Consider the following 15,771-nt stretch of genomic DNA (forward strand, 5'->3'; position numbering starts at 1 on the left):
ATTATACGTAAACACTGAATGCTATGTGACTGGCACAGGTATAGGGTACTAACAACCACAGCTGAAAAAATTTAAATGTTATGAAGAAATTGCCTCACTTCCGTTCATATGGGACCATATCTTCATCTTATTACTGTCCTAAGATCAACTTAATGAAGATTTTACTTGCTCATAAAATTTTATCTTTTAACTTAGAAAATAGTAAAATTTTCTAAAATTTTATAATATAAAATAATATGGGTGTACATTTTCATTGCAAATTTTTCATCCTTCACTTGTGTGGCATTTTTATGAGTATGGTCCAGAAACTAAGACTATAAGGAGCAAAGAGCAATGTCAATCATACAGCCGTAACAACACTGCTATCAATTTGTTGGTAACAGTCAACACTGAAAAAATATTTTAAAAATAATTTCACATAAGTGCTGCAATTTAATTGCTGTCTCTGACATTTTACAGGTTTGAAACAGTCTATTCTTCTTTGTTTCCCACCAAAATGCAAGACCTTTGAGGGCAGAACTTGTGTAATTTTTACGATTGTATTCCCAGCGTGTGGCATAGTGCTTGGCTGTAAATAGATACTACTGTTAAAAGGTTTTCTTTTTCTTTTTTGAGGTAATATTTAAAATTGTATGTATGGTGTGATTCAGTTTGTAACTTTTGTAACTTCAAGTGTATGTCACTTATATTTAGCAAAACCACTTCAGCAGTTTTTGGAGTATTGTGAAAAGCCATAAAAATCACATATGACTTATCTTTTTGTTCTTCACTTAAAATAATCCATACCAAAAGACATGGGAAATATTGAAGGAATCTAATTTCATTTCCATTTTCTTTTTAGAGCAGTATACAGAGATGCTGATTTGTACCTATTAGACTCTCCCTTTGGATACCTAGATGTGTTAACAGAGAAAGAAATATTTGAAAGGTATGTTCTTTGAATAACTTATTCATGCTAAAAGACAAGAAGGAACAACTATACCACCATAGACTGCATATTACTGCTTGAGAAATATGTCCACCATTGTGACTCAGAATGGCAGAATGTAATGTAGCCACTTACTCAAATCTGATCTTCCCTCTATGGTCAACATTAAAGATCACGTCCACTTTTCTGTCCACCTTACGCTGAACCAATTTTTCCCATTATTACTTTAACAATCACTATTTATGTAGGTTTTTATAGTATTATTGTCTTGTGACATAGCTTATATTATTTTAATTGATTATTATACTTAAACTTTTTATTCACTTTTTTCGTGTTAGTATTTTATTTTATCTCCTCCTTAGGTAGTAAACTTCTTAAGGAACCAAAGAAACTGAAGGTTTTAATGTTTTAATATAGGTGAATGCTCAGACTATTCATCTACCTCAATACCTCCTTCAGAACCTTCTCCTCAGTCACACAAAGCTCAGGGTATACATTTCATTGGAGCTCCCATTAGGGCTCAATGTATGTGAAGTTCCTACCAGGAACAGTTAGTTATATAACTTGATTTTAAGGTTTCAAAATGATTTCATAGACTATAAAGTAGTTTATTAAGAGAATTATCATGATTCATTTTAATCAATAAGGATGTAGATTGTGTGTGTATAAAATGGCCATATTTTTCCTAGAAGCACCTTTCCTAGAATTTAGCAAAATTTAATACCTATGATACTGTTTTTATAATCCTGTAACTATAAGTACCTTCTTACCAATATAAACTTTGCTAGTTATGTTAGTATGTTAGAGTATAGACTAGAATGATGCCTCTTTCTATCAATATATAATATAAAATGTTTTAATGCCAAAAAGAAATTGGTCTCAGATGGTTCTAGTCAGGATTTACTTCTAGACTTAGAGGGAAGTTTTGTTGGAGGACGGTCAAATGTATTATCCAATTCTCAGGTTTGTTATTGTTGTTGTGTTTTTTGTTTTTTGTGGGTTTTTTTTGTGGTACGCGGGCCTCTCACTGTTGTGGCCTCTCCCATTGCGGAGCACAGGCTCCGGACGCGCAGGCTCAGCGGCCACCGCTCACGGGCCCAGCCGCTCCGCGGCATGTAGGATCTTCCCGGACCAGGGCACGAATCTGTGTCCCCTGCATCGGCAGGTGGACTCTCAACCACTGCGCCACCAGGGAAGCCTTGTTGTTGTGTTTTTAACAAATAAAATTAGTCTTAATATAAGCTCTTGAGGGCAAAATTGGTGGTCAACTTAAAATATAAAAGGAAATGAGTAGAAAGTTTAAAGAACAAGAAAGCTCTGACATTTTAGAAGACATGTAGAAATATAAACCCTAAGGAATCTTAAAGGTCATCTAACGATTCCCTTATTTTCTAGATGAATCAGCCATGACCCAGAGGGTAACCAGTTCATTCAAAGTCAAATGTTTATTTAATATCAGATATTTAATTTCATTCTAGGTCTGTTAACACTCAACTTTATAATGTAGCATACTATAATAATTCAATAATACAGTATTTCATGTCATAATAATTCAAGAAGTGCAAATTAGTTACTATTGAATATTTACTTATTTTAAGTATAATAATAGCATTGTATGGTAGAGGTTTTATACAAGAATAGGTTAATAAAATGTTAAAATGCAATATATATACTATTGTAATAAATTGTTTATTAAATTAATATTTATATATTTTTATATTCTTAAAGCTGTGTCTGTAAATTGATGGCTAACAAAACTAGGATTTTGGTCACTTCTAAAATGGAACATTTAAAGAAAGCTGACAAAATATTAATTTTACATGAAGGTAGCAGCTATTTTTATGGGACATTTTCTGAATTGCAAAATCAACGGCCCGACTTCAGCTCAAAGCTCATGGGATATGACACTTTTGACCAGTTTACTGCAGAACGAAGAAATTCAATCATAACTGAGACTTTACGGCGTTTCTCACTAGAAGGAGATACTTCTGTGTCCTGGAATGAAACGAAAAAGCAATCTTTTAAACAGACTGGAGAGTTTGGTGAAAAAAGGAAGAACTCCATTCTCAATTCAATCAGCTCTATGAGGAAATTTTCATTTGTACAGAAGACTCCATTACAAATGAATGGCATCGAAGACGATTCTGTTGAGCCTTCAGAGAGAAGACTATCCTTAGTTTCCGGTTCTGAACTGGGAGAGGCTATCCTGCCTCGGAGCAACATGATCGATGCTGGTCCCACATTTCAGGGACGAAGGAGGCAGTCAGTCCTGAACCTTATGACCGGCTCCTCGGTGAACCAAGGTCAAAGCATTCACCGAAAGACAGCGACATCCACACGAAAAATGTCACTGGCCCCTCAGGCGAATTTAACTGAAATAGATATATATTCAAGACGGTTATCTGAAGATACTGGCTTTGAAATAAGTGAAGAAATTAATGAAGAAGATTTAAGGGTGTGTATAAGTAATCAGTGTGGTGTTTCTGTGTTTTCCTTTCTTTTTTTTCTTTTGGCCACAAAAAGTGGGATGTAATACATACTATGTAGCAAAATTTACTCAAATTTGAGTTTAGGATGAGGTTTATTTTTAAGATTCCCAAAGTCCAAAGTATGTAAATTATGTAAGCAACTTCGAAATGTGAAAGAATCAACTATTTCCTTTTGTGATGTCTCTTACTGTAAGATGTATTGTAAGTCAAAGCAAGGACTAATATTGAGTCCTTTACTAAGCAGTGATAATCATTATTGTTAATGAGAAAAATTATGAATTATTATAAATCTGTTTCATTACCCTCCTAAAACCTCTGTGGGAAGAGGTGGAGTGAAAACAAATATATAAACAAATAATAGCTTCAGTTATTGAGAGACAAAGAAATGTTTCTGTATGCAGGTAGCCTCTATAAGGTATATAAACATCTAGTCTCTCAACAGGACTAACATTCTGGCTTATACCTCAGTCTTGCCTGAATTTAGTTAATGTGAGCTTTTTTATCATTTAAATTTCATTATACGTAGGATTTCTGGGCAGGTTTCTTTTAAAGAAGGTATGTGAAATTCAACATATACTAGTGCCAACGTTCAGGTAGAAAGTCTTTTATATTAAGTTCTAAAGAATAAAATGCTTTTATTTTTAAAATAGGAGGCAATAGAAAAGAGGAGCGTTTTTTTTTAAACTAGAAAAATTCCTTAAGTGCCTTGGATGAAACAGTGTTGTAATAAATTGATATGTTTAATAGCGTAGATCAATTACGAGTAGTGTGACCTTTGGCAAGTCACATGTCATTTAATGTCTCTGGGCCAAAGTTTCTTTCTTGTAAAATTAGGGAACAGAATAGATGATCTCTAAAATACATACTTTCAGTGTTTCTATAATCTTAAAAAAGATTTCCTAAAAGATAATTTATCTGTATGGTTTTAATACCAATCTGAATGAATTTCTCAAACCTGATTCTATAAGTTTAATTGTAAAGAATGATCACTTTGACTGATAATAGTATTTATTGATTGCTTCTAGTGCCATGAGCATATTCTTAGAAGATCCTCTCATTATCCTCATTTATAGAGAAGGAAACTAAATTTTAGAGAAGTTCAGCTGCCTGAATTCAAGCAGCTCCTAGGAAGTCAATGATAGAGTCCAGATTCAAATCCAGGTTTACTTGACTTCGAAAATTTTTACATCTAACCAGTGTGTCATATTCCAATTTCCTAGGACCCTTTCTTTGATGTTCTAGTGCTTCTTCTGTGAATTTTGTTGACTTTATAAGAAACAAAACTATCCTTTCCCTTTGAAATATCTGGATTTTCTCTCTTTCAAATTATTGAACTATAGCTCTCAAAGTTAAGTCAAGGACGGTTCTGGGAAGCTTCAGTTTGCTGGTACCATTTATTTGATAAAATGTGTGACACTGTTAAGCATTAAAATGGTAAAATTGTTCAAAAACAATACAGTCGTTTTATCAGCAATATTACATTCAGAGTTTGAAGAATCGCAGTGTTTCTCATTTTTCAAAAAGCTATGTTGCTCCAGTGGACATTATATTGGCTGTGGAGTGACATCACATGTGTCATTCATAATGGTTTATATTTGTTGAAATTCACTTAGTTTCAAATAGTAATATTCCTTTATTTCCACACATTCAAAATAAAACCACAGTGCTGGTGTGAACCTGTATTGTCACATTGTAATAACTATGATTCTTTTTTTCAGGAGTGCTTTTTTGATGATGTGGAGAACATACCAGCAGTGACTACATGGAACACATACCTTCGATATATTACTGTCCGCAAGAGCTTACTTTTTGTGCTAATTTGGTGCTTAGTCATTTTTCTGGCTGAGGTAAGAATTTTCTGTTATTAAATATTAATGTGATTTAAAGTTAAATTAGGAATAGTTTGGAAGGATATATATATATATATATATACATGTATAAATGTATATATATGCATAAATGTAAGTGTATATATGAAATTTTATATCATATAATGATATGTATAGTTCTACTGATATTTTATTACTTCATACATAGCATATAAAATATACTTAAGCACATATCTTCTATATGAAGAGTTTTTGAGACATTCAAAACCTCAGAGTAGAATGTCTTTATATGAATTGAATTTAAACAATGAAAATTATTCTGTACTAAATATTAAATTCATTTGACTCTAGATATTGCATTATTAAATATGCCAGTGATGAATCACCACCTTTAAAAGACTATTTCCTCACAAAATAAAATAAATATATATTAGTGGCTTAGAAATCATTTTAAATAAGCCTTTCGGAGATTCAGATCACCCATTTGCTTACAGAATTCTTTTGTCTTCAATGCCACCATCATGGTCTCTTTACCATGCTGCTCCCCTTCACATCACCAGGTTAAAATAAAAGAGGGGGGCAGTAGGTCACAGGTTCAGTTCTGCATTAAGGTAAGAGGTTTCTGAAGCTGGTTGGTGAATGAGGTTATTCTCTAGGTCAGGAGCAGCCACTTAAATGAGAAAAGAGGCTTGGCAGAGGACGTCTAGTGGTGAAGTGGCTTGGAGGCTGGATGGAGAATATTTGCCCTCCAATTGTCGAACGGGGGCAGTCGTAACTCAACACCAGCCAAGGACTTCCCATGAGGGGTTTCGGGATCAGTTTCACTAAACCTTCTTATTTTTCAACATAAGATGAAAATACAGATTTTTTCTGTAAAAATTTCTCATTTTTAAGTGTGGGTAGTTGGTTAAATCAAAACAAACAAATGAACACTACGTGGGGACAAAAAAACATATCTGTGGATTGGATTCAGCCTGTGAATGACTACTCTAGATATTTATCTCAGAGGATACTGCTGGATGTGTCCTAATATACAGGCTGAATCCAACATAAAGGCCCAGGCTGCCTTCAGGGGAAGAAATGACCCAGGTGAAGTACTGCCTCTACTGAGGGTGTATAATTATATACATACCTGAAACCCAAACTTAAAACTACACCGTTGTCTTATTAGGCTGCTTCTAACCTCAGTTAAGAAGTCCACATAAAATATTATCACTCCTCCTTGACCAAATAAAGTAGTGTAAAATATTAAAGGTATGTACCAAAAGTTGTACATACCACTTCACCTATAAAGTGTTGGTTTCCATTTGATCTTTGAGTTTTGATGATATCACTTCTTTTGCTCTACTACTATTTTAAATTAATAAAACAAATGGAGGCTGAATGTGAGATGCGGTATTGCATAGCGCCACCTCTGGACTCAGACTGATCTGGCTGTGAATTCTAATTCTGTGTTTTTAACACTATGACACTGAACAAGTTAGTTAACCTCTCTGAGCCTCAGTTTCCTCATCTATAAAATGGAGGTTGTAATAGTACCAATTTCAAAGGTCATTTTTGTGGGTTAAGAGATATCATGATTATAAAGCACTTACTGTAGGGCTTGGCATATAATGAGCAATGCTAATTGCTATTCTTACTAATATCCTTAATGTCTATCATCATTATAAAGCTCAAGTTAGTTTGAGGTGAACAAGTCCATGACAGAGATATAGTAAAAATTTCAATAATTCCTTTTACAGTTTAACAAAACTATGGGGTTGAGTAACTTGAGACTCTCACATGAGGTAATGAAAATTACGTTGAAATGTATTTTTAATTTACCTCATTAATCTCTGCCAGTCATGCCAAATGACCAACATTAATGCGAATGAAACTCAGTCTTGTGCCACAGTTAATCTCAAACCAGCCCTTTGTCATTGTTAATGATTTGAACCTCTTCATTGAAAGATCAACATTACTTGACTGTCTTCAGTTTAGTTTTATGAGAAAAAATGGTCCTATCTGAATGTGGTGGTGATTTATGTTCACTTACAGGACCCTTGTCCCATGTAGAGCTGTAGAGCTGTAGAGCTGAACTTCCATGCCTTTCAACACAGTGTATAGTTAATTAATTAGAGACTGAGCATTGAGCCACTGAACATGTGTACAATATTATTAGCTCACTTACTCAAGAAGACAGTGGTCCTTTGTCTTTAGGCTAGAAACCAAACTACAACAGAGGATGTAAATGTTGTATAACTTCCCATTATTAGTTGAGCTCTCACAATTATTGCAAAAACTTTTCTTTTTAATGGACAAAATAACCAGTAATGTCATTTTCTAGGCAAGAAATAATATAAAAAATTATGAGCCTTTTTTGGCCCAATATCCTGAAGGCATTGCCAATTGACTGGTTCTCAAAATTTTGAATAACAAGAACTTGGTGATAGTAGAAAAAGAGTAATTGTTTTCATCATGTGCACCGTTATACAGCTAAACAAATCATTCCGATGTTCACAATTCTGTCACATCTTTGAATCAAAATTTACATAATTTTACTTTCAGACTAAGCTCCTTTCTTAATACCAATGTGCCTCTTCTCATTACCATTGAAATATCTCATATGTGCTTTGCATCATGGTACAAGTGCTAATCCAGGAAGATAGTTTAGGTCTTTTAAACTTTATTTAGAGCCTCATACTCAACATGATCAGAGAACCTAAAGAAAAGTTAAGATACATTTCTTCCTTTGTGGAAGTGATGTACCCATTTTTAGTTTTCATAGGGGCCACTTCAATCTAGATCTTATAATTTTATAGAGTAGGTTCAATAAACTTCCCTTTTAGAGTATGAAAGTAATAACTTTTTTATTTCTTCAAAGTGCTAAACTGAAAAAATTAGTTTGGTCTACTCAGTTTGTTACCAATTATCATTAGAGTGTCATTTTGATAAAGGAGTCAGTCTAGCTTATATTTTTATACTGTTTTCTTTACCATAGAACAATATCTTCTGTTAAGTTCTTAGATATTAGCACCAGGGATATAGGCTTTTAAATTTCTATTATGTTGGTCTCTCTAGTGCTCTAACTTGGCAGTACAGCATTGACTAGATAGAGAAGAAACGCAAATTATACAGTAGGAGGCAGTTTCCTCCTTACTTTTACAACAACCAGAGGGTATTATTGTTGCCTGGAGTATCTAAAGATCCAGTTTCGTCCTTTTATTCCTGAGAGTTTTAAGAAAAGTGTCAGAGAACTGCTATATACTATTCCCTTATGATTTCCCTTCTGTTTGCTAATGAGGAATCACTAGGTGGCTTTACATTATTAGTATACACAATATATGCTCCCATAATACCTTAATGATAGTTATACCTTTATTGATAGTAATACTTTTAAGGCAGCATTGCTTAGCAAGTGTCTATGTTTTAGGGCGTGATTTAACCTGCAAAGCATTGAAATCTGCGATTAAGTCATAACAAGGTGTCACTTTACTATTACTGCCTGTCATTCATTCAGCCACTTACTAATTCAACACGTACTTTTTAGTTCTTTCAGTATGTCAGACATAATTCTATATGCTGTGTATACCATGAAGTACAAAACAGAGTGTACAGATAGAATACACTAATGTACTTATGTTAGCAGAGCATTCATAATACTGTGCTCCTTGGTGAAAACTCAAAATGCCAATACTATATAAATGGTAGTCATTTACACACAGATCTCCTTGTGTGACTTGGGAAGAGCTCTGAATTCTGCATTTGTACAGAACTTATAGAATGAATTGGTTCCGGTTCTTTATCTTTATCCTACATAACATATCATGATATGTTATGCTTTTTTAAATGTTTTCTATGTGATTAGTATATAATTTCTGTCTGTTGACATTGGTATTTTTTATTTTAAAAAAATATTTATTATTTATTTGGTTGCGCTGGGTCTTAGTTGTGGCAGGCGAACTCTTAGATGTGGCATGCACGTGGGATCTAGTTCCCCGACCAGGGATTGAACCCAGGCCCCCCTCCCTCATTGGGAGAACAGAGTCCCAACCATCATGCCACCAGGGAAGTCCCTGTATTTTTTATTTAAGTATACTCTTATTTATCCCTTCCTTTATTTATTAAGTACGGATTTACCGAATGCCTACTGTTTACTGGGCGTTGTTTTAGACACTAAGGCTATAATAGGAAAGAGAACAGAGGATAAATACATTTTGATGGAAATAATCACAGAGTGTAATAAGTGCCTTATTAATATAAGGCACTTATATTAGCCTTATTAATATAAGGCACTTATATTATAATAAGGGCTAATATAAATCTGGGCAAAGGAGGGTAGACAGGGAAGGCTTCCTGACGAAATGACATTTCATTCACACCCGAAAGATAAGAAGGACTCAGACATGCAGAAACTGGGGCAAATGCAAAGGTCTTGGAAAAGTTTGGTAAATTACGGAAACTGAGAGGAGGCCAGCACAATTGAAACAGTGGGAGAGAGAAGTGAGTGGCATGTCACGTGGTGACATTGGAAAAGCAGGCCAGAAACAGGTTTGCAGAACCATTGGCTGAAGTAAAGAGTTTGGGTTTTATTTTAAATGCAACAGGAAGCCTTTGAAAGGCTTCATTCAGGGTATGACATGACTTTTTTATGCTTTAAAAAAGATCACTCTGTCTGCTATATGGAAAATGGATTGGATGGGGACACGAAGGGAGGCCGGAACATCTGTTATGACAGGAAGGGATTGCTGTTATTAACTAGGCTCAGCATCCAGAGTGTTTAGAACCGTTAAGTCATACTTAAAGGCCTCTGAAGATATTCCACAGTGAAGTATATAGGAGTGTCTTCTTTGTAGTTTATTAAAGTTCTTCATGATAGAATATTGGACCTTGGCAGTTTTCTTCTCTTTTCACGCCTATTTTCTTTCGTTGTGAGTATCAAACTTGTACCTAGGCAGGTTATGTCATGGTAGGGTTCCTCCTAGGTCTTGAATGTATTCTTGCTGTAGTTCTCCATCACATCTTATTTTTGAAATCATACTGTTGGTGTTTTACTATATAGATGACCAAGCTTCATCTATCACGTATCCGAAGATGTTTACTAGTTCATTTAGCAAATAAGCCTTTCAGAAAGAGGCACTTAATTTCTCTTTCCGTACGTATATGCTGTATATTCTATCCCCGACATGCCATTATTTTTTAAATCATAGAGACAAATTATCTATATAAGTTAAATTGTGACCTAGCTTCTAAATACTGGCTACTTCTTTTTCATTTGGGGTCATTTGCAAAGTTCGTGAATCATCACGTTGACTGTTCAGGGATCTATCCTTAGAGGACACCATCATCAGACTCCTGGTACTTAGCATGGGTATATAATAAATACTCTGGCTACACCGCTATCTAACTAACAGTTTTAGTCTATTCATGCACTGTCCGGTACAGTAGCCGCCCACCAGCCATGTATGACCACGTAAATTAAATGAAATTATTTTAAATGAAACACAATGTAAAATTCAGTTCCTCAGTCACCCACAATGGCCACATTTCAAGTGATCAAGTGCCATGTGTATTAAGTGGCAATGATACTGAACAGTACAGATATTGAACATTTCTATTTGTGTAGAAATTTCTCTTGGACAGTGCTGATCTAGACGGGACCATTTTCTATGTGATATGGAATGATGTTTAAAACCCTGAAAGAGCTGAAAATAATGACCTTTTTGCTTTTCCTCTAATCTTTCAGTACTGTCACTCTATCACAAACTGTATGAACTTTATAACCTCAAACATTTTTTTTTTTAAAGAAGATGTTGGGGGTAGGAGTTTATTAATTAATTAATTAATTTTTGCTGTGTTGGGTTTTGGTTTCTGTGCGAGGGCTTTCTCTAGTTGTGGCAAGCGGGGTCTACTCTTCATCACGGTGCGCGGGCCTCTCACTATCGCGGACTCTCTTGTTACGGAGCACAGGCTCCAGACGTGCAGGCTCAGTAGTTGTGGCTCATGGGCCTAGTCGCTCCGCGGGATGTGGGATCCTCCCAGACCAGGGCTCGAGCCCGTGTCCCCTGCATTAGCAGGCAGATTCTCAACCACTGCGCCACCAGGGAAGCCCAACCTCAAACATTTTGGAAATTAAATGTTAGAACTTGCTTGCTTAATTGTTTCTATATGCCCCAGACATTTTCATTAAAGTCATTATGTCAAGTCCTTGGAAATGTTTTTGTTCCAGTCAATAAAAGTAGTTTGGGTTGGTGGTTCCACAAGTGGTCTCTTCCGCAAGTGGTCTCTATTCACAAGAGCCAAGAAATAACTTTATATTACACTGATTAGACCAGTGTCTTTGAACAACTGCTTTGGTTATTGTAAATATTATAAAATATTTATTTCTGGGATTTACTCACATTCAGAGAAGGTTGGAATGCCAACATTATTGACACTTCTTTCACTGGAACAAAGAGGGACTGTAATAACCAAAGAGTCCCTCACAAATATACCCTTATCTAGGTTCTTGAATAATTTGATTAGTCTTAGGAAATAGGAAAACATTTGTACTGGAACAAAGACTTTTGAAATAGCTAGATTATTGCTGTGTTTCTTGTCATTTTGAATTCACTTGAATTTCAAGGAAACAAAGGTGGTTTTTCTTTTTATTAATATGGTTCATGGAGGCTATGTGTATAATGAAAAAAAGTAGGAAAGTGAGAATGATGCTATTAGATTTTTCATTATTATACTCCTATCTGGTATGCAAATTTACCAAAAATTATATACTATTTAAAGTATATAACTTCATAATATAATTTCTTAATGCTAATTATTCTCCATAATTTTTATATGGTACTGTTAAATACTTAAGAAATTGATTATGAAATAAGAGATAGATTTCTTATACCAAGCGTATTTGTTTCTCCCCTATTTATTTTTACTCTGTGTTCATTTTCAAATTATTTTACTTACAATTTCTCCTTTTTTTCTATTTGATTCTTTGTTAAAGTTATTATCAGGCTAATTGTATAATTTCAGTCTTATAATTGTGTAAATATTTCTGGTGTTATAATTGTGTTGGTATCATCACAAGATTGTTTTCCCAAGCATTTAGGAGACTGCAATGCCAAATTGAAATAGAACAGAGTACAGATCATTTAAATAACACAGAAACTAAAAAATAAAATCATGGTTATTAAACATTTTTCTTTTTTGGTTTAGTTATGGGATAGAACATTTGTTCTTCAACCAAAAGTTTCCACCTTGAGAAAGCCCAAATAGTGCCAATAGTGTATGTTTTAACCTGAATGCACCTTATCTTTATTTAAAAAATACAAATTTATTTATTTATTTATTTTGAATTTTATTTTATTTATTTATTTTGTTTACAGCAAGTTCTTATTAGTTATCTGTTTTATACATATTAGTGTATATCTGTCAATCCCAATCTCCCAATTCATCCCACCACCACCCCCCAAAAAACCATGAATTTTTACACTTTTGAGATTTTAACTGGTTTTCATGAATATATATCTCATCTTTTCCAGTAATTAATTGGTCTTATAGTTATGCCCCTCATAATCATTGTATGACAAATGAAATTATTTATAGCCGTCAACCAGATAAATTATCTGCCAGCAGGCTGAGAGTAATCTCTTCATAAGAAACAAACTTTATTATTTAAAGTGTTTAACTGCAGTATTAGCTCTCCTGTGAGGTTCAATGAACAGTTCCTGTTGAATGAAGGAGAGAAATGGAAAAGTATTTTATTCAGTGAAATTGGAATTCCATTAACTTAACATGTTCTCACCTCAAATAGTGGTTCTTAGAGCAATTATTGCAGCTGCTGGACCCAGGAAAGTAAAGCAAAGGAAAATGAAATTGTATATATTTCAATGTTAGTCATGGTGGAATTAGAAGTGGGTGTGGGAAAAATAGGAGAAGATGCTGGAAAAAAAAATCAAGTGTGTATTGTTCCATTCCAGGTGGCTGCTTCTTTGGTTCTGTTGTGGCTGCTTCCAAAGTGAGTATTCCATGTCCTATTGTGGATTGTATTTTGTTTCTATTGATTATTTGGGTCTTATTAATTATTGTAATATCCACTCTGCTTCATTTCCCCACAGTACTGTAGTGGAAAATTGAGTTCTTTTGTTTAAAATTGTGAGCATGTGCAGTTCCTGCAGCTCTTTACCAATTTTTAAAGGATTTAGTTGTGCTTAGTTTCCATAAAATGCAATAACAATATTTAAAACAACCTTGCACACTTAGTATTTTCTCTGAGTATTTGAAATTTTATCTATTTCAGTGGTTAAAAACTTAATCTACTTTCTTGCAATAGTAAGTCCTTCAGGTTAAAGGCATAAGCTCTGCTAATGAAATATGTTGTGTTTCTTTAGACTCAAATTCAGCATCATTTACATGTATTGGAAATTCAATGGGAAAGTTTGGTTGCCTGATAGCAATTTCCTTTTGCTTTACAGAGTACTTCCTCAAGACAAAGGGAATAGTACTAAGAGTGCAAATAACAGTTATGCAGTGATCATCACCAACACCAGCTCGTATTATGTTTTTTACATTTATGTGGGAGTAGCTGACACTTTGCTTGCTCTGGGACTCTTCAGAGGTTTACCACTGGTGCATGCTCTAATCAGAGTGTCAAAAATACTACACCACAAAATGTTACAGTCTGTTCTTCAAGCCCCTATGTCAACCCTCAACACGTTGAAAGCAGGTACTTGACTAGGTGTACAAAATGAAGCTACTGCACCTCCACAAACAGGGCCTGTGAGTTGGTTGGTTTTCTAGTAGTAGCACTGGCTTTTGCATGCAGGCATCTACCCTTTGTTGAGCTTCCTTATGACTGGCATGTACCTGTCTCAGGTATTATAGGCTCTCAGATGCAGTCACTCCTCATATTTCTGTATCAGTTAATTAGAGTAGCTCAGTTTGTTAGGACATGATGCTGATGGGACTGTAGCAGCAGAAGCAGGCCCTTCTGAGTCAGCTGTCCTTCTCTGTTCAGATATTTGATCTAGCCCCCTTCTAAGCATCTTGCTGCCAATGTATATTGTTGTTTAAAAGAGGAGAAGATTTGAAGTGATCAAAAAAATTCTAAGATTCTTTTACTAATAAAGTGTTTTGATGAGGTAGAGTAATCTAGTTTCATGTAACTGTTCAAAGATGATCCCATAAATTCATTCAAGGTTGTTTTAAATGGGTTGGGTGGATCCCAAATGTATTTTTAAAGTATTTTTGACACTATCATAGAGGTTAGTAAAAGAGTACAAGCTGTCAGTTATAAGATGAGTAAGGTCTGAAGATCTAATGTATAATGTGGTGACTATAATTAATAACACTGCCCTGTATTATTGAAATTTGCTAAGAGAATAAAACTGAAATGTTCTCTCACACACGCACAAAGGTAACTATGAAAGGGGATGAATGTGTTAACGAACTCAGTGAGAGGAATCCTTTCCCAACGTATACATATATTAAATCATCACATTGTATACTTTAAATATCTTACAATTTTTTGTCAATTATATCTCAACAAAAATAATTAAGGCCACAGAAAGTAAGAGTAGTGAAATAGAGGGACCAAAGATTTTAAAAACTAAGGACAATAAGGTACTTTGAAAGTAATCAATTTTATTGATCCCCCTTTAGACAAATTCACATTTAAAGAATCTGAGGTTAATAAGGAATCTCCCAAGTTTTATTCTTACAGAAATCTGTTGAACACTTACTTTCTATGGCACTAAGCCAGGGACTGGTATGAAAAGATGAATAAGGCACAGTTCTTGCCCTGGAAGAATCCAGTCAAGGGAGAGGGGGTAGACACAGGAACACTTGATTATAAAGGAAAGAATAAATTCCAAGACTGAGATTTTTAGAGTGATATGTATCTAAAAATCTCAAGATAAGAATTATCCATCATTTTTTTCTGGGTAAAACATTTCAGTGTTCGTATTCAAGAAGATCTTCCTTACATTTATTCTTTTAAGCCCTTGTGTATCACTAAAGCCTTGCCTCATTTGGATATACTCATCACCACACTTCTGTTTTAGAGCTAAGAAATTTTAGACCTAAAAGAGAATGCCCAATTACCTTGATCCAATGATTTCATTTTTTTAAATGGGAAAACTGAGATCCAGAGAAAGTAGGGGATTTGCCCAGGATTCTAGCAGTGAGAAATGGGCAATGAGATATAATGAAAGGAGCATGGGAATTATTTGAGGTCTGGCTTGTCCTCATAAGAGTGATGATCATGGGCAAGTTACTCTTCTGAGACTTTGCATCCACATCTGTAAAATGAGGAAAGGAATAATTATCTCAGAGGGTCATTGTGAGAATGAAAAAAAGTCATCATCTACTAGCCTGTTACATAGCCAACATGAAATAAATGCCGGTTCCCCACTGTTGTTCCCTTTCTATTGTTTCCCATTTGAAATATACTAAGCACTAGAATGATGTATGTATATATATTATTTTTTACCAAAGCAACTTTCATTTTCTACACAGAATAAATACCATACGCTACTTTTTTTCAATTTTTGATTCA

The 15,771-nt window shown here is 34.5% G+C and overlaps 1 protein-coding gene across 1 annotated transcript in view; it reads left to right on the forward strand.

The window, feature by feature from the left end:
• Positions 1–15,771, forward strand: part of CFTR (CF transmembrane conductance regulator) — a 367,232-nt gene that overhangs the window by 285,315 nt on the left and 66,146 nt on the right. The window contains exons 15-19 of the mRNA XM_067746815.1: positions 842–928; positions 2,657–3,383; positions 5,136–5,264; positions 13,196–13,233; positions 13,691–13,941. Coding sequence (XP_067602916.1) covers positions 842–928; positions 2,657–3,383; positions 5,136–5,264; positions 13,196–13,233; positions 13,691–13,941 — 1,232 coding nt within the window. The remainder of the gene's footprint in view (positions 1–841; positions 929–2,656; positions 3,384–5,135; positions 5,265–13,195; positions 13,234–13,690; positions 13,942–15,771) is intronic.

This window comes from Pseudorca crassidens, chromosome 8 (assembly GCF_039906515.1).
Source record: "Pseudorca crassidens isolate mPseCra1 chromosome 8, mPseCra1.hap1, whole genome shotgun sequence".
Classification (NCBI taxonomy): domain Eukaryota; kingdom Metazoa; phylum Chordata; class Mammalia; order Artiodactyla; family Delphinidae; genus Pseudorca; species Pseudorca crassidens.